Raw genomic sequence first — 22,584 nt, 5'->3', positions numbered from 1 at the left:
TAAACTAAACAGGAACAAGGCAATGTAAAAGAGTATGCCTGCCCTGTAGCGCCCCTTGCTGGCCAAGTGTGGCTCTGTACCACCCTTGCCTCAGTTTCCCCACAAGTTAGGGCTTCCATATAATAATTACACTAGAATTATCTGTGTTTATGCCTAACCCGGACTACTTTATTGGTACAATGTCACCTTAACACTGTCACTCCCACCTCCACAAACAGGAGGATTCACCTTGTTCTAAACCCTATTGTCCAGAAACAGCTATTTTTCCTTCCCTTTGCAATTCTTCCAGTTCACCCATTCCTAGGGGTGCCTCTTACTAGAACCCTTTTCAACCGCAGTGCTCACTGGTTAAACATCCTCCCAACCCCTTGCCAGGTGATATCTCTTCAGGCTCTCCCTTGGGAGATAAGCTTCTCTAAGCATGTTATGAATCTTGCCACCCTTCCCCAGGGATCTTTTCTGGAGACCAACTTCTTGTCTAGCCCAGGACCGGGTGTCTCTTACCAGGCTCAGCATCTTTCTTTTCTCCTCCCTGTTTCCTGTCAGAGGTGCCCATTATAAGGCCCAGTTGCCTTCCCTTAAGCCTAATTGAGCAGCAGATCATCGATGCATTGGTCCTCACACCCTCTGAAAGGGCCAGTCACCCTGTGACAGGCACTCTTATTCTGAAATAAGTGTGTCCACGTGTGGAGTTAATCAGGAACAGCTGTATGTATACACAAGCCCTTAGGCTCCTAAGTCACTTAGGCACTTTTGAAAATGTTACCCTATCTGTCTAACTTATCTATCTATTTTTTTCCACAGCTGGAAGGGGAGAAAAAAACTAATCCAGGTGTCAGAAAAAAGTTTCCTCTGATGTTAATCAATTTAGCTCTACTAAAGTCAATGACGCTACACTGATTACACCAGCTGAGGACCTAGAACACTAGCAGGTCAAATCTTATACAAAATCTGTGTGCAGAAAGAGAGCACAAATTAAAAAAGTGACCTGTGGTGCACAGATTAACAGACCAGTCAGGAAAAACTGAGGGCTCTGAGGTGGACCTGAGGCATGTCCGTAACTGGTGATGCAACTGAGAAAGAAGCAGTGATGATTGATTGGCAAACAGGGTGCACAGCACTGACAGTCCCCACTTCTGGGATATTTTGCCATTTCTTCAGGTCATGAGGCTTTTGGCAGTGGTATAAAATGTTTATTCAGAAATTAAACACCATACATTCTGTAACTACTAAATTTCTCATCCTTAAATGTATGGATACTTTAGAAGTGGGTATAAAATGATGTGGAATCCAACAATGTTTATGGCCAATTTCTACCCTCATTTACACTGTTATAATTGAGTTACATAAATGTAAGTGACCCAATGATCTCTTACTAATGACCTGGGGTAGCTGTGCTGGAGGAAGTGAAAATTATAAAAGAGAATCGTAATCCAGTGGTTAGGTGCTAGTCTCAGGCTTAGGAGGCTCAATTTCAATTCCCTTCCTCCACACACATCCTGTGTGCTTTTGGGCAAGTCATTAGTCTCACTGTGCCTCAGTTCCCTCTCTGTAAAATGGGGTAAAAGCATTTTTCTACCTCATCAGGGTGTTGTGAGGATAAACATTAAAGACTGTGAGGTGCTCAGGTACTACAGTGATGGGAGACATGCAAGTATCTTAGGTAGATTAATAGAAGTGAGAGCAAAACTTGGCCCTTACACTTGTAACTGAAAACATAAGGTGATTGTTTTCTTAATCCTGGTGACGTGTGGAATCTAAACTGAGTCAAAACAGCTTCCCAAAAACAGTTGAAAATTTTCCATTGTTTGATTCTGGTTAAAACTGTTGAAATTATTATTGCATGAAAAAGCTGGTTATAGAGATACTAAGAAAGTGATTTTTCAAACTTGTTTTAGTTTGAATCTAAAGGAGTTGTGTGCCGAGATGCGGTAAATGATTGTGATATTCCAGAAAACTGCACAGGAAACTCCAGCCAGGTAATATTTTAAAACCCTTTCACAAAAAGGGAAAAGGTTCAACACATGCACAATCTCAGTCAGTATGAGAGTTATTGTAGTAGTATGTAAGTTGTTTAAATGTTGTATAAAAATTACTTTAAGTTTAGGGGAAAAAGTGATACTGAAAGAAATTTTGAAATGCCACTAATGGCCTTAGATTTATAAATTGTTTTTATAGCCTGCTCACTATCTGAATTATCAAGTGGTTATTTTCTCTTTCTATAGTGTTCTCCCAATATTCACAAAATGGATGGGTATTCATGTGATAACAAACAGGTAATTATAATTTGAATTTATATTTTTAGTATTTTTATAGATGGGAAAACATATTCCTATAGGTTCTGATCTGAGATCCTTTGAAGTCAGTAGGACTCTTACCACTAACTTCAAAGACATTTGGATCTAGGCTCACAAAGTATTTTCAATTAGAAAGTAGAACCACATTACGCGTTAATTAGTCTTTCCATCACATATTGCAAAATAAACTGAATAATAGTCGTTTACCTGATTTGAAAATGTATTTGACTCAGTTGTGAAAATGTGAAAAAACGTTTTTTTGTGTCTCTTCTGTTTCTTTAGGGTATTTGTTTTGGAGGAAGGTGTAAAACCAGGGATCGGCAGTGTAAATACATCTGGGGTGAAAGTGAGTAAACATTATTGTTTCTAAGTTGACTTTCATTGATATAGCTCTAAAGATTCAAGTATCTTGTGGACATACACCTACCTGGAGTAATTAAAATCAGTCAGAATTTAGCTGGGACTGTGTGCCATGATATGGACTCACCATGAGACTGGGTTCCATATGTAAAAGAGGAAACTTGTGAACTTTGCCCTTTAGTTCTTGTGTTTTGCCTGGACTCACTTTTAGTATAATTGTTTACTTTTTTATGAAAAGGAGTGGGCAGTTGCTCTGTGATCCTCTGTCTTCCTTCCCTCACTTTACTTCTGTCCCTGGCTATTGAAGACCCTTCAGCCTAACACCCATGTCTCCAGCCAACGAGTGCTTGGCTTGACACTCTTCAAAGACCATCACTGGTGATCCATGCATTAGTCAGAGGAGGTCACTCAAGAGTTTCTTCTCTCTAGGGACTGAGCAATTGCTTCTGCTATGCTCCCGGTCCCTGCTGGCCCTGGGAGCTTAGAACAAGCCCAGAACCTCCCTAGATTGCCATGGTGATCAGTTTCTTCACACTGATTGGTGTACTTATATTTAGTTAGCAGTTAGGAAGGTGTTTGAAACCATGGCTAGAAAAAATAAATGGTTGCCAGAGGTCTTCATTCATGCCTGCTTTAGTGCATATCAGTTTATTTAAACGTGTGGAATTTTGTGTGCCGGTTTTAACCTGGCACCTGAAATACCAACAGAAGAGTCTCCGCACACAGAGCTGCACCCACCGGTTTAACAAAATGTGTTTAAAATCACACGTCTAATTAAACTGATGCAACTTTGTGTGTTGAACACGACAATGTGTAGAAAATAAGATTCAACTTAGGCTATGTCTACACTAGAGAGCTTACAGCAGCACAGTAACATCTCTCGTGTAGCCGCTCTATGCTGATGGGAGAGAGCTCTCCCGTCAACATAATTAAATCACCCCCAACGAGCGGCGGAAGCTATGTCCGTGGGAGAAGCTCTCCTGACGACATAGCGCTGTCCACACCAGCACTTCTATCTGTGTAACTTATGTTGCTTAAGGGTGTGGTTTTTTCATACCCCTGAGCAACATAAGTTTTGCCAACATAAGTGGTAGTGTAGACATAGCCTTAGGCTGTTAGCTCTTTGGGGCAGGGACTCTCTATGTGTTATGCGTTTGTACAGCACCTAGTACAATGGTGTCCTGGTGCATGAGTAAGGCTTCTAGGTACTACTGCAAAACCAATACTATTACTACTAATAATAATAAATGTTGTGGGAAATGTCTTCAGCAGCAGGTCAGTCACAGACCAGTACTTGCTGTGCCTGCTATGTTTTGGACAAAGAGATTCACTCCTAGCTTGCTGTTCAGGTACAAATGAAGGGTGCTTTCGCATTGACTGTCTCAACTTGTTCAGCATTGACTATGTCACTCTTGGTACTGGCAGAAGCTAAATGATTTCTGCCAGAGCTTCAGCTTTCTTTGGAGATGAAGAAAAACAATATAAATTGTAACAGGAAAACCATGAGTTGAGAGTTTAAGTTTGGCTTAGATTCTTACTCAGAAAGTTCAGATGCTTTTATAAAGCTTATCCAAAGAACGTGTTGAGTCTGAATAATTGGGCTGGAAGTCTCATGAGAGCAGCCATGTCATAAGCTATCTAGTACCTCCTGCTGCTTGGGACAGAACAAAGGAGAATAGGTTGTGTTGTATTTCAGGCACTTAAGCTACTGGTCCCTGATAAAACCAAGAAATATTTAGGCACATTAAAAGGAAAAATAATGGAGGAAAGGATGAGAAATTAGCTGCAATTTTTAAAAAACTAGATTTGAGTCGTAGGCTAAGGTTTTGGTTTTATTATTGTCTGAACAGGTTCTTCCATCATTTAAGATAAGTAGAGAGATCCAGGGTTCCTGGCAAGTATTTGGTTTTATAATCTAGTGCTGTTATAACTCAAGATTTCCCCCCAAACACTTTAGAGCCTCAAACTGGCCATAATCAAAAACATTTTCCTTGAAAACTGGTCTTTACTTGTAAACAAGGTCTGGAGTGAAGACATCCTTGGAGAGATAATTAGAGCCAATATTCCTGGAATAAAGTAGAGGATATTTTTTTATTTATTTGATCTACGATCTGATTTCTAACATCAAATTTGCATCAGGCTTTTAAAAATGTGCATAATCTTATTCAAAGAAAATTGTTTCTGTTTTTAGAAGTGACAGCTGCTGACAGATACTGCTATGAGAAACTGAATATTGAAGGGACTGAGAAAGGTAACTGTGGAAGGGGCAAGGACACTTGGATACAGTGCAACAAACAGTAAGTTCATCTACTCTGGAAAGCAACTTGTGTGAGATTCTCGCCCTGATCCAATCCTTCACCTGTCATAAACAGGCTCTAAAAGCCCTGGATCTGGCAGGGGGAGAATTCCCCTGGCACAGAAACTGAAGAAGACATCTGCCTTCTAAGGACCACCTACAACTCAAGCCCCAGTTTAGGGTGTCAGGAATGGAGCCAGGGGTTGGAGGAGAGTCCCCATAGTCTGCATCAGCTTCATGGAGTCTCATCTGCAACAGACTGTGGAGCAGTCCAGAAGAAGGCGGAGGGGGATGCTGTATCAGAACAGCTCTCAGATCAGCCAAATTTATGCCGGGGCCACTTTGGCCACCACAGCAACCCAGAATCCAGGAGGTGTTAAGGTGTTAATGTCACTACCTGCCTCCTCATTGCTCCAAGGCTCTGAAAGGCGGCACATAATATCACTCCTTCACTTTGCTCTAAGAGTATGTCTGCACTGCAGCTGGGAGTTGTGATTCCCATTGTGGGTAGACGCATTCGCGCTAGCTTAGCTCGAGCTAGTGCACTAAAACTTGCAATGTGGACATAGCAGCACCAGTGGTAGCTTGGGCTAGCTACCTGAGTCCAAGCCTGCCCAACCACCTGGGTCTGAGTTGGGGTAGCTAGCCCAAGCCACTGCGTGTGCTGCAATGTCCAGGCTGCTATTTTTAATGTGCTAGCTTCAACCGAGCTAGCATGAATCTGTGTACCACGCTGGAAATCACACCTCCCAGCTGCAGTGTAGTCAGACCCTCAGTGCAAGGCTGGGCCTGACTCTCTATGGCCTGGCACTTTGAGAAGTCATTTACATCTGTGAAAACCTGGTGTAAAATGCCACCATTCTGATTTTGTAACTTAGGGCTTGTCTTCACTACCCGCCTGGATCGGCGGGTAGAAATCGATCTCTCGGGGATCGAATTATCGCTTCTCGTCGGGACGCGACAATCAATCCCCGAATCGACGCGCGTACTCCACCAGCCCAGGTAGGAGTAAGCGCCGTCGAAGGGGGAGCCGTGGCGGTCGATTTGCCGCCGTCCTCACAGCGGGGTAAGTCGGATCGGATACGTCGAATTCAGCTACGCTATTCGCGTAGCGAATTTGCGTATCTTAAATCGACCCCCCCCCCAGTGTAGACCTAGCCTTAGGCACCCACTTTGCCCAGGTACAAATGACTTATCAAAGTGCAAGGCAGTGGAGAATCAGGCCTACTGTATGGAGTATAAATGTTTTTGAAACGAAGATCCAAATCATGGGCCCCAAAGAGACAGTACATAGAAGAGATAATCTCAAAACAGAAATTTGGATTCAAATACCACCAGAACTTTGGGAAAGCTTGGATCTGAGTCCACATTCTTCTCTCCTACAAATAAAATCCTCAAGTAGAGAAAATGCTGATTGGAAGATTTGTGTATGGTATCATAATATTTTTTACCAAATCTCACAAATATTTGAAGTAAATACTGCCGCGTCTTATTTGTGAAGAAATACATAAATTCTGGACATCTCTGGCAGAAATCAGTGTTGCTATGGAGAGCCTAGGCCTTAAACTTGTGTACACTGGGTGCTAACACATTTTGAAACAACAATTAAAATCCGTTTATAAAAAGCCTCTTTTCCTAGTGTAGCCTTAGGTGAGGCTCAAGGGCATGGCAGTTCATGAGGTAATTCTCCACTGCCTTGCACTTTAGGTAATTGTTTAAACCTGTGCAAATTAGGTGTAAATGACACCTCAGATGCAAGACAGTGAAAAATCAGACATGTACCAGTATAACTATTTCAGGTAGGAGGTGATTTTAAGGTGGACACAGTTACACTGGTCTAAAGGTGTATTATACTGGTCTAGGTTATTCCCCTTCCTGTATGGGAATGGCTATATCAGTATAAGAACTTTTATACCAGTATAATGGCATCCACATTAGGGGGATAGTACTGGTATAGTTAAAGTGATAAAACTTTCATGTGTAGACAAGACCTCAGGCTCAAAGAGTCTGGCCACTGAGGTACTTGAAGCAATAGCAAAGAAAGATAACAGGAAAATATGTAAGGCAGGTAAGCAGAGAAAATTTGCTCGACGATGGGAACATAGGCCTGGTCCACACTAACCCCCCACTTCAGACTAAGGTACGCAAATTCAGCTACATTAATAACGTAGCTGAATTCGAAGTACCTTAGTCCGAACTTACCGCGGGTCCAGACGCTGCAGGCAGGCTCCCCCGTCGATGCCGCGTACTCCTCTTGCCGAGCTGGAGTACCAGCGTCGACGGGGAGCACTTCCGGGATCGATCCGGGATCGATTTATCGCGACTAGACAAGACGCGATAAATCGATCCCAGAAGATCGATTGCCTGCTGCCGAACCAGGAAGTAAGTGTAGACGTACCCATAGAGAATTATGGTCCCTTTTGTCTGTGATATTGGACTTGAGCACTTATGTAAGTGAGGGAGAAATAAGTGGTGGTCTGCCATTCTAATGGGCTGTATACCAGTTACCAGCACATGTGAAAAAACAAAAGACCTGTCAATGACACTAATTTTTTTTATATAAGTGTAAACTATTTTTATTGGATTATTTTTCTGAGTGAATGTCTATTTAACTTCTGAATACAGGGATGTGCTTTGTGGATATCTTCTGTGTTCCAATATCTCTAATGTCCCAAGACTTGGAGAACTTGATGGTGAAATCACATCTTCAGTCATACAGCTGGGGAAATCCTACAACTGCAGGTAATTCTTAAAACCCTATAAAATGGAACAGAGATGATTTTGCCCTCCAAATTCCCCTGCTATGGAAATGTCAGCAAACTCATTTCTAAGTGAGAAGCAACTGCTGCCATTAAAAACAAAACAAAAGCCAATGTAAATTGAACTTCAGTCTGACCCCCACCAGTGCTCCTTCCAGATTTGGATTGAGGCACATTATAATGCCATTTTGGGGAAGCTTGCCCTGCTTCTTCCTGCATTTATTCTATGGCTAAATGCCCTAGAATATCAGCCTCCAGGAGTTATGTATGTTTAATCTGAGTATTTTAAAGGGTGTTGTGCGGAGAGCATGTCTACGGCAGAAATATAGTATCTTAGTTTGCTTTTTATTAGGGTCGCTGAGAAAAAACCTCCTATCCTCCCCAATATATTTTATGGATCCTGCCTGGTTTCTGCATATTAAAATGACACAAACAAAAATGAATGTGCCACACAAGAATCCAGTGTATTGAACAGTCTTATGTCTGAAGCAGTGCGCAAATATATTGTGGCTCTTTGTTTGTTTTGCAGTGGTGGCCATGTTAAGCTAGATGAAGAAACAGACCTGGGCTATGTTGAGGATGGAACGCCATGTGGCCCAGAGATGATCTGTTTTGAGCGCAGATGTCTCCCCACTGATTCCTTTAACTTCAGCATCTGCCCAGGCACTACAGATGACAAAATTTGTTCAGGACATGGCGTATGTTTTCATGTTTTTTTAGCCTTGACTTTTACATTTCTGCTGCCTTTATTGAATGCTTCCAAGTTTATGCATTTATGTTACTAGGTAGATCATTTTTATTAAAGTAAACTGAATTGTTGGCGGTACAAGTTAATTTTCTAGATACACTTTTAAAGATTGTATGTCAAATATAAAGGTAGTGAATACATCGGAATCAGGGCAGTCTGAGCTATGTATTACAGTACGTGTATATACTATTATTACAAAAGTTATATAAATTACTTAGTTTTCATCACTTCCTCCAACTTGCTTCATCTTTCCTCATGTGAATTTAAAGGACTTAATACCATGCTCTGGGAAACTTTAAAATATATAGGTCCAGATTTGATTGTCATATTCTGGACCCTTTGTATTGTACGGGTAGCACAAAAGGTCCATAAAGCACTGGATCTTATCAGGTGAGAATTCCCCCAGTATGGGGAGTTCTTAGCCAGTTCACAACTACTGTATTTGGTTCCTGTGCTGGGCCAGAGACTGGGGTTGCTGGAGTGCCCTGAGTTCTGGCTATTCCAAGATGGCATAGAGTCCCTTGATCCCTGTCATAGTTTAAAGCGATTCCCAGACTGCTCAAACCTGCCCTGCTCTAAGGGAGCCATAACATACTCCTTGATAGCTCCTATTTCTACGGTGCCAAAACTCAGTTTTTGATGTGAAATTATCAATTTAATCTATTTTAAAAGAAAACTGAAATCTGAGGGACACAGTCTCCCAAAGTGAAACAACAAAAATATTGTACAGAATTTTGCAGGCATTTTTTTACCAGTTCCACAAAACTCTACCTAATTCATATTCTAAATAGTGAAAAAAAAGTTCATTTTCTGATTTTATTCTGGGTTACGTTTTGAACTGCAGGTTTGCAGCAATGAAATCAAGTGTGTGTGTGATCGATTCTGGGTAGGAGATGACTGCAACACCGCTTACAAAGATGCTTCAATTTTTGATGAAGAAATGGCAGGCAAAGGTGTGTAATGCATATATTTGTGGTAATACTTTAATAGACGACAAATTGTAGAGGCTAGTCTTTGGTTTGGGGGAAGGTCCAACAAGCAAAGCTAGATCAGCTACTCCCTCACTTAGCATATAGCAATATCCTAGATAGCCTGACCTCTTTCTTTAAAAAAACAAAACAAAACAAATGGTCTAAGAATGCCTCCACCCTACAACTGGATCTGCGCAGCTTGACTCCTATAGAATTCATAAGAGTGCCCTGTGGGTTGTAGAAGTGAATCCAGGTGCATCTTGCTTGCCTCTTGAACCTATTAAAATAAATGGAACTAATCCTGGTTAAGATTAGCAGAATTTTACCAGCAACCCTCCTCCCCCCCATTACCAGATAAAAGGGTCAGCACTGCTTTTATTTTTAATTGTCTTATTCTCCAGGGCCAAATGTTCAAAACATGGCCTCTTTTTGCATACATGCACATCATATGAACATATAATATCTGTGCATAACATGTGCACACATAACTGAATGTACATTTTCAGATTTAATAAGTGATTTATGTAAACACATTTTTTATTTAATCTCTGAGCTTGTCTACATAAGAAAGTTATATTGGTAAAAGTTAAAATGTGAATTTAAACCTTTATAGCTACACCACTATAACGGCCCAGGTGGCTACCCTTATTCTGAAAGAAGAATTACTTTTTCAGTGTAGCTTAAACCCCTTCTTAAGCAACATAAGCTACACTGAAAAAGGCATTCTTACTTGAGAATGAGAGTGTCCCAACGGGAATTATAGTAGTATGACTATAGCGGTGTAATTATACTGTTATAACTGGTAAAACTTTCCCATGTAGACAAGCCCTTAGTCAAGGGTAACAGTCAGATAGATAGATGTTTTGTCTACAAATATTCCTTTGTATGGTAAAAGTCTGTTTTTATTGTGTATTTATATTTTAAGTGTTATATAAATAATGAAAATAATGTATGTCATCATATAATAAGTATTATTAAATCTCACGTAGGATTCCCTTCAGCTTTTAAAGTAAAATTATCATTTGCCTCTATCAAAAGACACTCTCCCTTCACACCTCACTTTTTATTTGTCCATTGAGAGATCACTTAATGTAGATTTCATTGTACATACTTACAGCATGATAGATGATTTAAAAAAAATGCTGTTCATGTACTACTTATAAATAACTGAAGAAATATGCATATGGGGCAACTTTTATATCTTTATATGGCACTTGGAGGTTTGTATTTGGACATCCCCTTTTGGAAAGGGAAGCATTGAGATAGATGATCATAATGAAAAATAGAAAGTCTTAATCTCTGAACTGAGAACAAGAAATCTTCTATACCAAATAAAGGGAGCCTCAAAGTATTGTATAAATGTTATACAGAGTATCAACATGTCTGTATTTTTAATTTAAATTGAACATTTTAAAATGAGTTTCTAAGTCTTTTTGTCCTCTTCTCCTGCCCCTCCGATACAGGTATAAAGACATTTTATCTTATTACAGATCCTATTTCATTATATGAGACACCCCCTATTTAAATTTAGAAGGCTAAGAATGTGCATCCCATTGAATGATCTAATTTGACTGAACATCCGTGTTTTAATCATAGCTTTAATGTTCATATACTTACACACAGACTCATACATATGGTTCCATATACGTTGCAGGTGTTTCTAGTGGCTTTGTATTATTTTTTTTAATTTAATATTTTTGAATAATTAATTTACTTCCAGGAGTTATAACATGATTGGAAATCAATTAATTCAATTCATTTTCTGTTACGTGGTCAAACTACAATAGCTCCTAATTTAAAAGTCCCTTGTTAAACATATTAATGCTATTTACAGGACTCTAGCACTGTTTTAAATTATTCAGCACAGATCTAGTTTTTTAAACAAATCTCTAGAATAGTGCTTTAACTGCTTTGTATATTTTTATTTTTAAATTTCTGTATATTTTGTTTTTTGTCTTTCACTTTCTCCCAGGTGTTGTTAGTACAAATATAATAATAGGGGCTATTGCTGGCACCATTTTAGTGTTGGCTCTCGTTTTAGGAATAACTGGATGGGGTTACAAGTAAGTATAATGTGCAATTTTTAATAAATTTAAAAATATGTATATATGTTCAGTGGATAGCTGTTTACAATATGAAGTAATAAAGGAAGAATATTGAAAATTATACAAATTTAGGGTGGCTGATCAAATAGAAACTGAATTATCTCTATTAATGGTCAAGGGAATTTAGAAAGATAGCCCCTGTGTAAACAAAGCACTTAAGGACTTGCTTAAGTTTAAGTATGTGCTTAATTCCCATTAACTTAATACCAAATTAATGTAAACTTGTGCTTAAGTGGTTTGTTGACTGGGGATGGGATTGAAGCATACGATTAAGGTTCAGATTCTCATCTGATATCCAGTTTATATTTTCTCAGGATCTGGCCCTAAGTGTTTTGTTGAATCAGGGCCAAAATGGCCACGTCCATTTCTTTCAGTACTAATGTTCTTTTTTTTCAGTTTTGTTTCTGTGCGGAAGTTCTTCTGTAAACAAAACATTTTAGTGTTTTTGCAGATATTAAATTAAGATTTAATGCATGTGCTTTTAGAAAAAAGTCAGCAGCATTTGGATTTAAATGAAATGGCTTCAAACTCCTTTATGTGTAATATTGACAAAGCAAACCAAGCTCGACTATTCAAATACCATTATTTGGATAATACCGAAGTGATTCATAATATTGGGCCAGTGCTGTTCTTAGTTATACTGTGTAGTCCCACTGTTTGCCAAAAGCTGGGAATGAGCGATAGGGGATGGATCACTTGATGATTACCTGTTCTGTTCATTCCCTCTGAAGCACCAGGCATTGGTCAGTGTCCGAAGACAGGATACTGGGCTAGATGGACCTTTGGTCTGACCCAGTAGGGCCATTCTTATGTTCTTATGATGCCAATATGATTAAATGCATGACTTAAGTATTTGGAATGCCCTATATCTAAATGCAAGAACATGCCAGAAGGTTATGCCCTTTCTTGGATGAGGACCTGGCTACAATGAACATGCTCCAGCTGTTTTTATAATTTCGGATCCCTGTGCCATTCAAAGTTGGTGTATATTAGAGGAGTTGGGAGCTGCTCTTGTACAGTGCAAGGAGAAAGGCGTGCACAGAATACTAAGAGGATTAGGTTAATAAAAGGACAGCTTTAAGCCACCTTTGCATACCACCCAGTGAATTTGGCAGTACGTGAAGATCTGAACCCCTCTTTGAAATACAGCTTCAAAACTTAATGCATGTTTTGGGATATGATTAGGCAGTAATTTAGTGAATTTTCCTGATAATACAGAAATATGTATTGAAAAACAGAACTAAGGTTTCCAAATGTTCCCAGACTTAATAAGCATGTTTCAGATACTGAAAAACATTGCAGTGTATATCCTAGAGACACTAACAGTCCAATATGAATATAATCCTACAGGTTTGTTTTGAACTAATACATCTGTTCTCTTTTCCAAAAGTGATTTATTTAGGAATCGTCAAGAATCAAAATTTCACTTTGGCCTACATTGCTTTTATATTTACTTGTTGTTTATGCTGTTGAATACAGCCACATTCTCCCTAATATATACACATTGGTAATTCATTCTTATTTCTTTCTCTTCTTTTCTATGGAAAGAAACTATCGGAGACAGAGGTATGTGATAAAAGTAAAGTGAATACATCACTTAGGAAAGCTTTAAATGATGATTATTTCTGTATTTTTCCAGTTTTGTGATGATGTAAATTTTGTAGAGAGCACCTGTGGATAATGAATTGTCATATTTCAATGTTTCCTTAAATCAGTGGTTTTCAACCTATGGTCTGCATGTCCTGGGGGTCAAAAGGCTGTCTAAGATTTCCAAACAGGTCTGCACCTCCATTTGAAAATTGTAGGAGTCTTCAAATGAAAAAAGATTGGAAACCACTGCCTTAAATTATCTATATGATTTTATAAAGGATTACTTATCTGACATATCTGAAAATGCTGTGAACTCTTCAAACACAATGGCTAAAATCCTGGCCCCATTGAGGTCTATGGCATAACACCCATTGACTTAATTGGGGCCAGGATTTCATTCAATAAGAACGGGAAAATATAGAAAAAAATAATGAATGATAAAAGCAGAGCAAAAACCAAATATGCTTTTAGAGATTAAAATGTTCTTGAGGTACAAGAGGAGTCACCAACAATATGAACCTGATGTATATTAAATTTTCTGAACCAAATTCATTCCTGGAGTTACACCTTTAAATTAAATACATTTTAGTTAAATTAAATTCATAGATAAATTTGAAGGAAATAATTTCAATGATAAAGATAGATGTTAAAGTCCATGTTGCTGTCACAATTCAATTAGTCTCATATATATCCTGCAAGTTTATGTTTGATTGATGTTTTATATACAACCAGGAACTCAGGATAATGCACTTCAGAACAGGATCCATAACATTGGATTTAGATAAAAATGGGTTAATATGTACAAGAGTATACCAAGATGAGAATACAATTCCAGGACTAGTTCACACTGGTATAAATCAGGAGCAACTCTACTGAAGTCACAGGAGTTACACCAGTGTAAAAGTAGTGTGAGATCAGAATCAGCAGTGAGGATGTATGATCCAGTTTGGAAAAATGTCAGTCTGAATCCTGTGCTCCACTGTCTAAAACAAATGCTGATCTGTTAAAAAAATTCACATTGATTCAGATAAGCAATGTAAAACTAATTGAATCACTCTTCCCACCAACCATGGTCCAGCTATTGATTCCAGGAAGAGCCCACTCCTTCCCCCAAACTATGCTTCCTTCCACCTACCCTGCTGTTCTAACCATCCCTAACTGCAAGGGCCGAATCCTGCACTCATTCAAGTCAAAGGCCAAACTCAAATTGGCTTCAGTGGTGCAGGATCAGACCCTAAGAGAGAGTTGCTCACTGATTATTCTTCTGCCTTCCCCTCCACCAACCAATCCCCTCCTGTCTAATGCAGTTATTACATTGTCTTGATCCAAGATACTGCTATATCTGCTGCTGCCACTTGCTGAGCTTGCACTCCATGCCCTTTACCTTTGTAGTACTCTCTCTGTCTCTTAGAATGCTTGGCATGTAGCAGAAAGGCCCTGCCAAGTGCAGATTTGTTTAGGCTATGTCTACACTACAGTCTATGTTGGCATAACTTATGTTGCTCAGGGGTGTGAAAAAACCCACTCTTCTGAGCGACATAAGTTACACCAACATACGCGCTAGTGTGCACAGCACAATGTCAGTGGGAGAGCTTCTTCCGCTGACATAGCTTCTGCCGCTTGCAGAGGTGGTTTTATTATGCCGATGGGAGAGCTCTCTCCCTTTGCCATAGAGCGTCTTCACTAGACGTGCTGCAGCAGCACAGCTGTATCGGTACAGCAGAGGGACAATGGAAGACTGGTTTGTGGGAGTCTCTTATCATAAGAACATAAGAAAGACCATACTGGGTCAGACCAGTGGTCCACCTAGCCCTGTATCCTGTCTCTGACAGTGGCCAGTGCCAGACGTTTTTAGCAGATGGAGGTTTAGGAACATGTGGAACATAGCATTGCATCCCTGACCATCTTGGCTAAGAGCCATTAATGGACCTATTCTCCATGAACTTAGCTAATTCTTTTTTGAACCCAGTTATACTTTTGGCCTTCACAACATCCCCAGTGTGAGTTCCACAGGTTAACTGTGCATTGCATGAAGTACTTCCTTATTTTCATTTTAAACCTGCCACCTCTTAATTTCATCAGGTGAACCCTAGTTCTTCCATTATGTGAAGGGCTAAATAATACTTACTTTCTCCACACCATTCATGAGTTTAGGGATCTCTATCATATCCCCCCCTTAGTAGTCTCTTTTCTAAGATGAACAGTCCCAGTCTTCTTAATCTCTCCTCATATGGAAGCTGTTCGATACCCTTAATCATTTGCCCTTCTCTGCACCTCTTCCATTCTAATATATCTATTTTGAAACACAGTATTCTAGGTGAGGGCATATCAGTGATTTGTACATTGTCATTACAATATTTTCTGTTTTATTATTTTCCCCTTTTCTAATGGTTCCTAATATTCTGTTAGCTTTTACGATTGCTGCTGCACATTGAGTGGATGTTTTCAAAGAACTATCCACAATGACTCCAAGATCTTTCTTGAGCGGTAACAGCTAATTTAGACTCCATCATTTTGTATGTATGGTTGGGATTATGTTCCCAATGTGCATTACTTTGCATTTATCAACACTGAATTTTATCTGCCATTTTGGTGCCTAAACAGTTTTGTGAGATCCCTTGTAACTCTTCACAATCTGCTTTGGACTTAACTATCCTGAGTAATTTTGTATCGTCTGCAAATTTTGCTACCTCACTGTTCACCCCCTTTCACAGATCATTTATGAATCTGTTGAACAGCACAGGTCCCAGTACACTCCTTGAGGGACCATGCTATTTACCTCTCTCTATTATGAAACCTGATCATTTATTCCTACCCTTGTTTCTACTCTTTTAACCAGTTACTGATTCATGCGAGGAACTTTCCTCTCATCCCATGACTGCTTACTTTGCTTCAGAGCCTTTGGTGAGGGACCCTGTCAATGGCTTTCTGGAAGTCCAAGTTTGCTATATTGACCCTTGTCCACCTGCTTGTTGACTCCCTCAGAGAATTCTAACAGATTGATGAGGCATGATTTGCCTGTACAAAAGCCATGTTGACTCTTTCCCTACATACCTGTTATGTGCAGAATGAGTTGGCCTTAAAGTCATTTGATTGGAGATACAACTACATTGGCAGAGGATAGGGCAACTTAAATCTTGAAAATGTCAAATGAAACCCAGCCTATACCAGTGCAAAATTAGCATGAGAGGATTGAGAGAATCTAAAATATCAATTTTAATATATTCTTGGTGAACTTTTAGGTTCCATCATCCAAGAAGTTTATTAAGTGAGATGGAAAGCTATAAATGTGGACTCATTCTGTGTGCAGTTTCCATGCCAAGGTTCAGGATGGAAACTAGTATAGGCAAAGACTTTTTGGAAATGATGAAGCAGCCAGTGGTGCATAGCAACCAAATCTCATTAACATAGGAAGAGGAAATTCTGTAGTCGGATATCTGAAGAAATAGTTATGAAAATATATAAGCAAGGATTCAGTAGATGAAAAAAGTACAAGAGAGTCGACTGGAAAGCCCTCATTGGAATTAGTGTTAGCTCTTAATCCAAAATGAAAACAGATCATCAGTGTGCATGCCAGGGTTACATAAGGATTACTATTTGATGGAGCAAAGCAACTGAAACAAATAAAATGTAAAAAACTGAAAGGAGTAAAATGTCAATGGTTCTATCGACTGAGATAGCCTGAAATGCACAAAGATATGGAAAAAAGCATTAGTTTGATCAAAGAGTGACAATTTGTTAAGTAGTAGACTGGAGACCCATTAAACTCTATTGAGATACCCATAAATCACAATAAGTTGGCCTCTGAAATATTCCTGAGGTTTATGAAGATTGAGACTACAACTGAGACTCAGTATGGAATGAAAGGAACCAAAAGGATTGTGAAGTACGGTCTGTGAGCCTTTTGGCATATGATTATATATTTTAAACATATGGGGAGCTTTTGAAATTTAAATCTGGAAGTGAAAGAAGTGAAGAAAATCTTAAGAGAGTCAAGTTCTGTAGGAGGACACAGTCTGTATTTCTGAAAACCGAAGTGAAAGTGAGTCAGCCTTCTGGTTAATGAGCATTTTTATTAATGGTGACAAACGCAAACAAACACCTTGGAAAGTACAATGTTGAACTGCGCATCTTCTGCTAATGATTAAAGCAACAGACAAGTTATCCATTTGAATTAGGGAGACATTTTTGACCTGCTAGAATTATCTCCAAAGAACAGTGATAACCGATGGCTATAAATTCACTATCAGAGGAAAAGTGGGATAGGTTGTTCATAAATTGGAAGTTTTCCCTCAAATCATGGCTAAAGGGATGAGTGGGATGTGAATTATATATTTTGATAAATTGGTGTGCTTCAGAAACATGGAACATTTTAATCTCTTTGCAAATACTTTGCTTCTAATTGCAAACATTGAAAAGGTTGTTTAATCAGAACAGAAACAAGTCTTGGATGAATGAAGGAGGGAACACAGAACAGAAGGCATGATCTAAAAGGGTGAAAAGATTATAATAAACCTTATAATACTTCTGGGCTAGCAGCTTGTCTTTGTCTTTCCGGTCACTCTTCTGCTTCAAGCAATCTCATGAGTAATGCTTACTCAGAAACTGATTGTTGACAAAATGGAGAAGAAGAATTAAAAGTTAAAATTTAAGCCTAAAGGGAATATTTTTGGAATTATTTACATTTTAAATGAGGTGCTCAGATGCATATTTCAAGATAGTGACTTGACTATACTGTAGCCAAGTAACATTGTACTTAAAAAATCTCAACCTGCACACAGTAGCTCAGAAAAAAAATAAGTCTGTTGCTGTAGTCTAATATTACCCTTAAGTAAACTTCTGACACAGTGAACTGTAAAGATGCAGCAGCTCCACAGGATAACTTGAAACTAGGAGCTGTCATTCAAGCAAGTAGATGATGAAATCCTTAAAACCAGTACCTTTAGCAAAGTGGAAGTCAGTGCAAATTAAAGGAAGTCAGCACCATTTTGTCATCTGTCTTTCAGAGGGGGGGAAAAAGTGCATTTTAAACGCACTTGGAAATCCAGTAGTAAATCCAACTAAAACTGAATTGCCATAGTTAATTCTCTGTCTGACCAAACAACCTAATCCCTTTCACAGGCACTAAATTTGCTTTAAAAAATACAATTCTGGACTTGCAATTTATGCTTCTAGAGTGCTAGAGGGTTTTAAAGTGAACCTCGTTTGAGACGAAGGTCAAGATTTTCAAACTAACAGTGATTTTGGGTGTCCTTATTGGAGACCAGATTTTCAGAGACTGGGTATGCAGACTGATGGGCAGTTTTACCAGCTAGGGAATGGAAATAAAGTTCCAAGTTCTTTTAAGACTCTTTCTTTGGGATTTGTTCATTCATTTGGTTCAAAAACAAAAAACAAGTCAACTGAAAAACACTGAGCAATAATTCCCCAGAAGCTTTCCCTGCGTTAACCAGCCAGGAAGGGAGAACACACAACCCTTCCCTTAACTCCCTTTTGACCCAGCTTCTACTTCCTTTTAGTCTTTGCCCTGAATAGCCATATGACCAATTGCTGACTGTCCTTTGCAGGCTGCAGCACCTGTACTTTGTCACATAGTCCTTGTCACTTCCTGATACCCAGGCCTCTTGAAGATATCTGAAATTGATCATCTAAAACCTGAGACATCCAAAACTAACTTGTCACTTTTGAAAATCTCAGCCAGATTTTTTCAGTTAAAAGGCTGGTTTCTCTGAATTAAACCTCTGACATTGCATTTCTGAATTCTCAAAAATATGAAGGACTTCTCTTTCAAGTCTGAGGTGTTTATTAATATTCTTACAGTTTCCTCCTGTAGAGTGTTATCTCTTCCTCTTTCTCCTAAACTAATATTTGTGTGTGCATGTCTTGTTTTCTAACTTTAAAATGTTTATTATGCTTTAGACAAATACCACAGGGAGATTATGTAAAAAAGCCTGGAGAGGCCGACTCTTTTTATAGCGACATGCCTCCTGGAGTCAGCACAAATTCTGCATCTAGTTCTAAGAAGAGGTCTGCTTTTCTGTCGCATTTTCAGATTTCTACCTGTTCCATCACCCATTATTCCATTAGTCAGAACATTTCATTGTTTTGCAGCAGGTTTGAGTCCTTCTTCCTTCTTTGTGGAATGTTAAAAATGGTATCTTTTATTCTTTGATTACTGATATTTTTTCACCACTACATAAAATGCCCCAAACTGTTGATTATTAAAAATCAAAGCAGAATAAGTATAATTTACATTGCTGTCCAAGATTTGTATAATCTAATTTTCAGCATCTCTCTGCTTGGAAATTGCTTTCCAAGAAGACTATAGTATTCTTGGCAGGTTCAAAAATAAAACAAACCAATAATTAAAAAATCCTGTGAATTTTATCATGTTCAGGTAATCAAAGAAAAGAGATACTGTCATGTTTCAATAAGAGTTATAAAAATAAACTAGTTAATATGAATGTTATTTTTGTATCCTTATTTGTAAATGTCATTGTTAACTCCTTTTAGTTGTAGTCGACCTAGACATAGTGAAAAATATTTTTATTCTTGCTGTCTTGCAGAAATGAGTGTGGTGCTCACAGTTTATATAAATGTTATTTCTATACTAATACTAAACTTTCAATCAAGTGTTAATCTATGACTTGATCTAGCAAACACTTGTTCCTTGTGCTGACTATTCTGAGTAGTCCCTCAGAGCGGTAGATTGTACCATTGTTAAGTACTAATCCAAAAAGATACATTATTTATTTGTTTAGAGTTTGCTAATATGTTGTGGCTCCTATTGCTTAGAAGAGACATCAACACTATTTTAAAATGACAAGTTCATTGCAAAATGTTAATGGTACATTAGTGGTTGATAAGCTCACCATGCTCTGCCATCATTTTGCAATCAGAGATACTTTAATTATGAAACTCCTTTTTAACTGGCACTTCAAAATGATTTACAAGGAGCTGTGTGTAATAGGAATGCAGTCCTCATAGGAGAACTGATTTTTTTTTTAAATTTCCTATTTCTTCTCCCTTTAGATAATTTATAATTGAGCAATTGACAAAATTCACACAATTTTTAGCCCATTTAAAGTTGCTGAACATAGCAAGTATGTGAAACTGTATATACTATACAGGCCTCACATTCCATTTCCTTTAAAGTATCCCATTTAAATCTATGACTAAGGCAAATGTATCCTTCAAGGGAACAGCGCTTGAGATGTAATTAATTAACCACACTCCCCTTTTTGGCTAAAGCTTTTAAATTTGTGGGGGGATAAATAATTTACTTCCAGGAAGTGAAAGTTAATCTTAAAATGATGCAGTGTCTTCAGCTGCAAAATCATTTCTCAGTTGACTAGTTCTAATCAAATCTTGGGAAAGCAAGTTTCCGTACGTCTTGTATTTGGCAGTGGAGCGGGTTTGCATTCCAGTTAAGAAAAAATTATTTAACTTTTTAAAATGAACATTATGTAACTCTTCTCTTCATGATATGTCTTTGTTTTGCCTCATACTTCCATTTCTTTCATGTTGCTTTCACTTGTTTATTATTTACTGCACAATGATAAGGTCTGTTTATGCTAGAGAAATTGAATGTTGCAACGGCACCAGTTCAGGTACTGTTGCACCACTGTTGAGCAAGTTTGGGTAATGCCTCTTACATACTACGGCAGGACTAATGTGGACAGAAAACAAGGCCTTGAAACGATCCCAGTGTTAATTGATCCTTTCAGTTCAGTCCCCATGATGTTATCCCCATCTATCAGGCAAATTGCCTTCAGGGCACTCTGTCCACAAATACCCACATCTCTGGGCAGACCAAAGAGCAGCCGAGGCTTTACTCATTTGGTCCCATCGATGCTGGAAAACACTATGAATGGTTAGTTGAAGAGAATTCAGCATGACATTAAAATATTAACAGCTAACTTTATAATAACACTCCAGTATAAAACAGTGAACACCAAGCACAGTAAAAAGTGGGGGCCACCTGTTGCACCTGTAAAAGAAACTAGTAGGAGAAAAATTATCCAAGAATGTATCCGTTTTAAGATATTTAACCCTGGAAATATGCTTGAATCAATAAATATTGGTGTGATAAATAAATAAATACCTTAGGGTGACCTGTGAGTGACCTGGGAACTGTCTAAGCAGTCTCCATCAGATTCTTGCCCTCCAAAGGAGAAAAGAGGTGGAAGAACATTAGTATATTCAGATATACAGTTAAAATATACAAATACACTCATTAGGCCAAGCTTCTCTCAAGTAAATAAACAAACAATCTCTGTTTTATCTTACCATGAGTCTCCAGGTACCACTTGTCTACTTCCATCCCCTCTTGTAGACCTAATAATCGTCCTGGGTTGCCACTGCCACATATGGCAAAGGGGGTGGGGAGCAGAACTAGCTGTGATGTAGGGAGTCTTCTACAAGGATCTGCTCCCTGTGGATACTGGCCCTCAGCAAACACATCTCTGGATTGTAGGAGAAAACATGAGAAGAAAGAAATACATTAGTTCATCTTATAGGATCTGAGTATATAGACCCCACTCTGCCATGACTTTGGCCTGTAAGTGCACACTGCAATCTCCAGCTCACAAAAAGAATAAAATATCCATATTAGGGCTGTCAAGTGATTAAAAAAAAAATCACGATTAATCATGTGATTAATCACACTGTTAAATAATAGAATACCATTTATTTAAATATTTTTGGATGTTTTCTGCATTTTCAAATATATTGAATTCATTTACAACACAGAATACAAAGTGTACAGTGCTTGCTTTATATTTATTTTTATTAAAAGTATTTGCACTGTTAAAAATAAAAGAAATAGTATTTTTCAATTCACCTAATACAAGTACAGTAGTGCAATCTCTTTATCATGAAAGTTGAACTTGCAAATGTAGATTTATGTACAAAAAAAATCCCCTGCATTCAAAAATAAAACAATGTACAATTTTAGTGCCTGCAAGTCCACTCAGTCCTACTTCTTGTTCAGTCAATCGCTCAGACAAAAAAACTTGTTTACATTTGCAGGAGATAATGCTGCCTGCTTCTTATTTACAGTATCACCTGAAAGTGAGAACATACGAATGTTTAGCATATCTGGCACGTAAATACCTTGCTACAAGAGTGCCATGCAAATGCCTGTTCTCATTTTCTGGTGACGTAAATAAGAAGCAGGCAGCATTATCTCCTGTAAATGTAAACGAACTTGTTTGTCTGAGTGATTGGCTGAACAAGAAGTAGGACTGAGTGGACTTGTAGGCTCTGAAGTTTTACATTGTTTTGTTTTAGAGTGCAGTTATGTAACAAAACATTTCTACATTTGTAGGTTGCACTTTTAGGACAAAGAGATTGCACTACAGTACTTTTATATAATGGAGATATCCTATCTCCTAGAACTGGAAGGGACCTTGAAAGGTCATCAAGTCCAGCCCCCTGCCTTCACTTGTAGGACCAAG

At 38.5% G+C, this 22,584-nt stretch overlaps 1 protein-coding gene across 1 annotated transcript in view; it reads left to right on the top strand.

Annotated features, from left to right (window-relative positions):
• ADAM22 (ADAM metallopeptidase domain 22) overlaps positions 1–22,584 on the top strand; it is a 197,803-nt gene that overhangs the window by 147,742 nt on the left and 27,477 nt on the right. The window contains exons 18-27 of the mRNA XM_029911005.1: positions 1,899–1,979; positions 2,226–2,276; positions 2,580–2,643; positions 4,849–4,954; positions 7,579–7,695; positions 8,242–8,410; positions 9,305–9,413; positions 11,404–11,494; positions 13,085–13,102; positions 19,046–19,153. Of these exons, the coding sequence (XP_029766865.1) occupies positions 1,899–1,979; positions 2,226–2,276; positions 2,580–2,643; positions 4,849–4,954; positions 7,579–7,695; positions 8,242–8,410; positions 9,305–9,413; positions 11,404–11,494; positions 13,085–13,102; positions 19,046–19,153 (914 nt within the window). The remainder of the gene's footprint in view (positions 1–1,898; positions 1,980–2,225; positions 2,277–2,579; positions 2,644–4,848; positions 4,955–7,578; positions 7,696–8,241; positions 8,411–9,304; positions 9,414–11,403; positions 11,495–13,084; positions 13,103–19,045; positions 19,154–22,584) is intronic.

Source organism: Terrapene carolina, unplaced genomic scaffold, assembly GCF_002925995.2.
Source record: "Terrapene carolina triunguis isolate 2854851 unplaced genomic scaffold, T_m_triunguis-2.0 Scaffold84, whole genome shotgun sequence".
NCBI lineage: Eukaryota > Metazoa > Chordata > Testudines > Emydidae > Terrapene > Terrapene triunguis.
The sequence above is the reverse complement of the archived record's forward strand: the minus strand, read 5'-3'. Positions and strand labels throughout refer to the sequence as shown.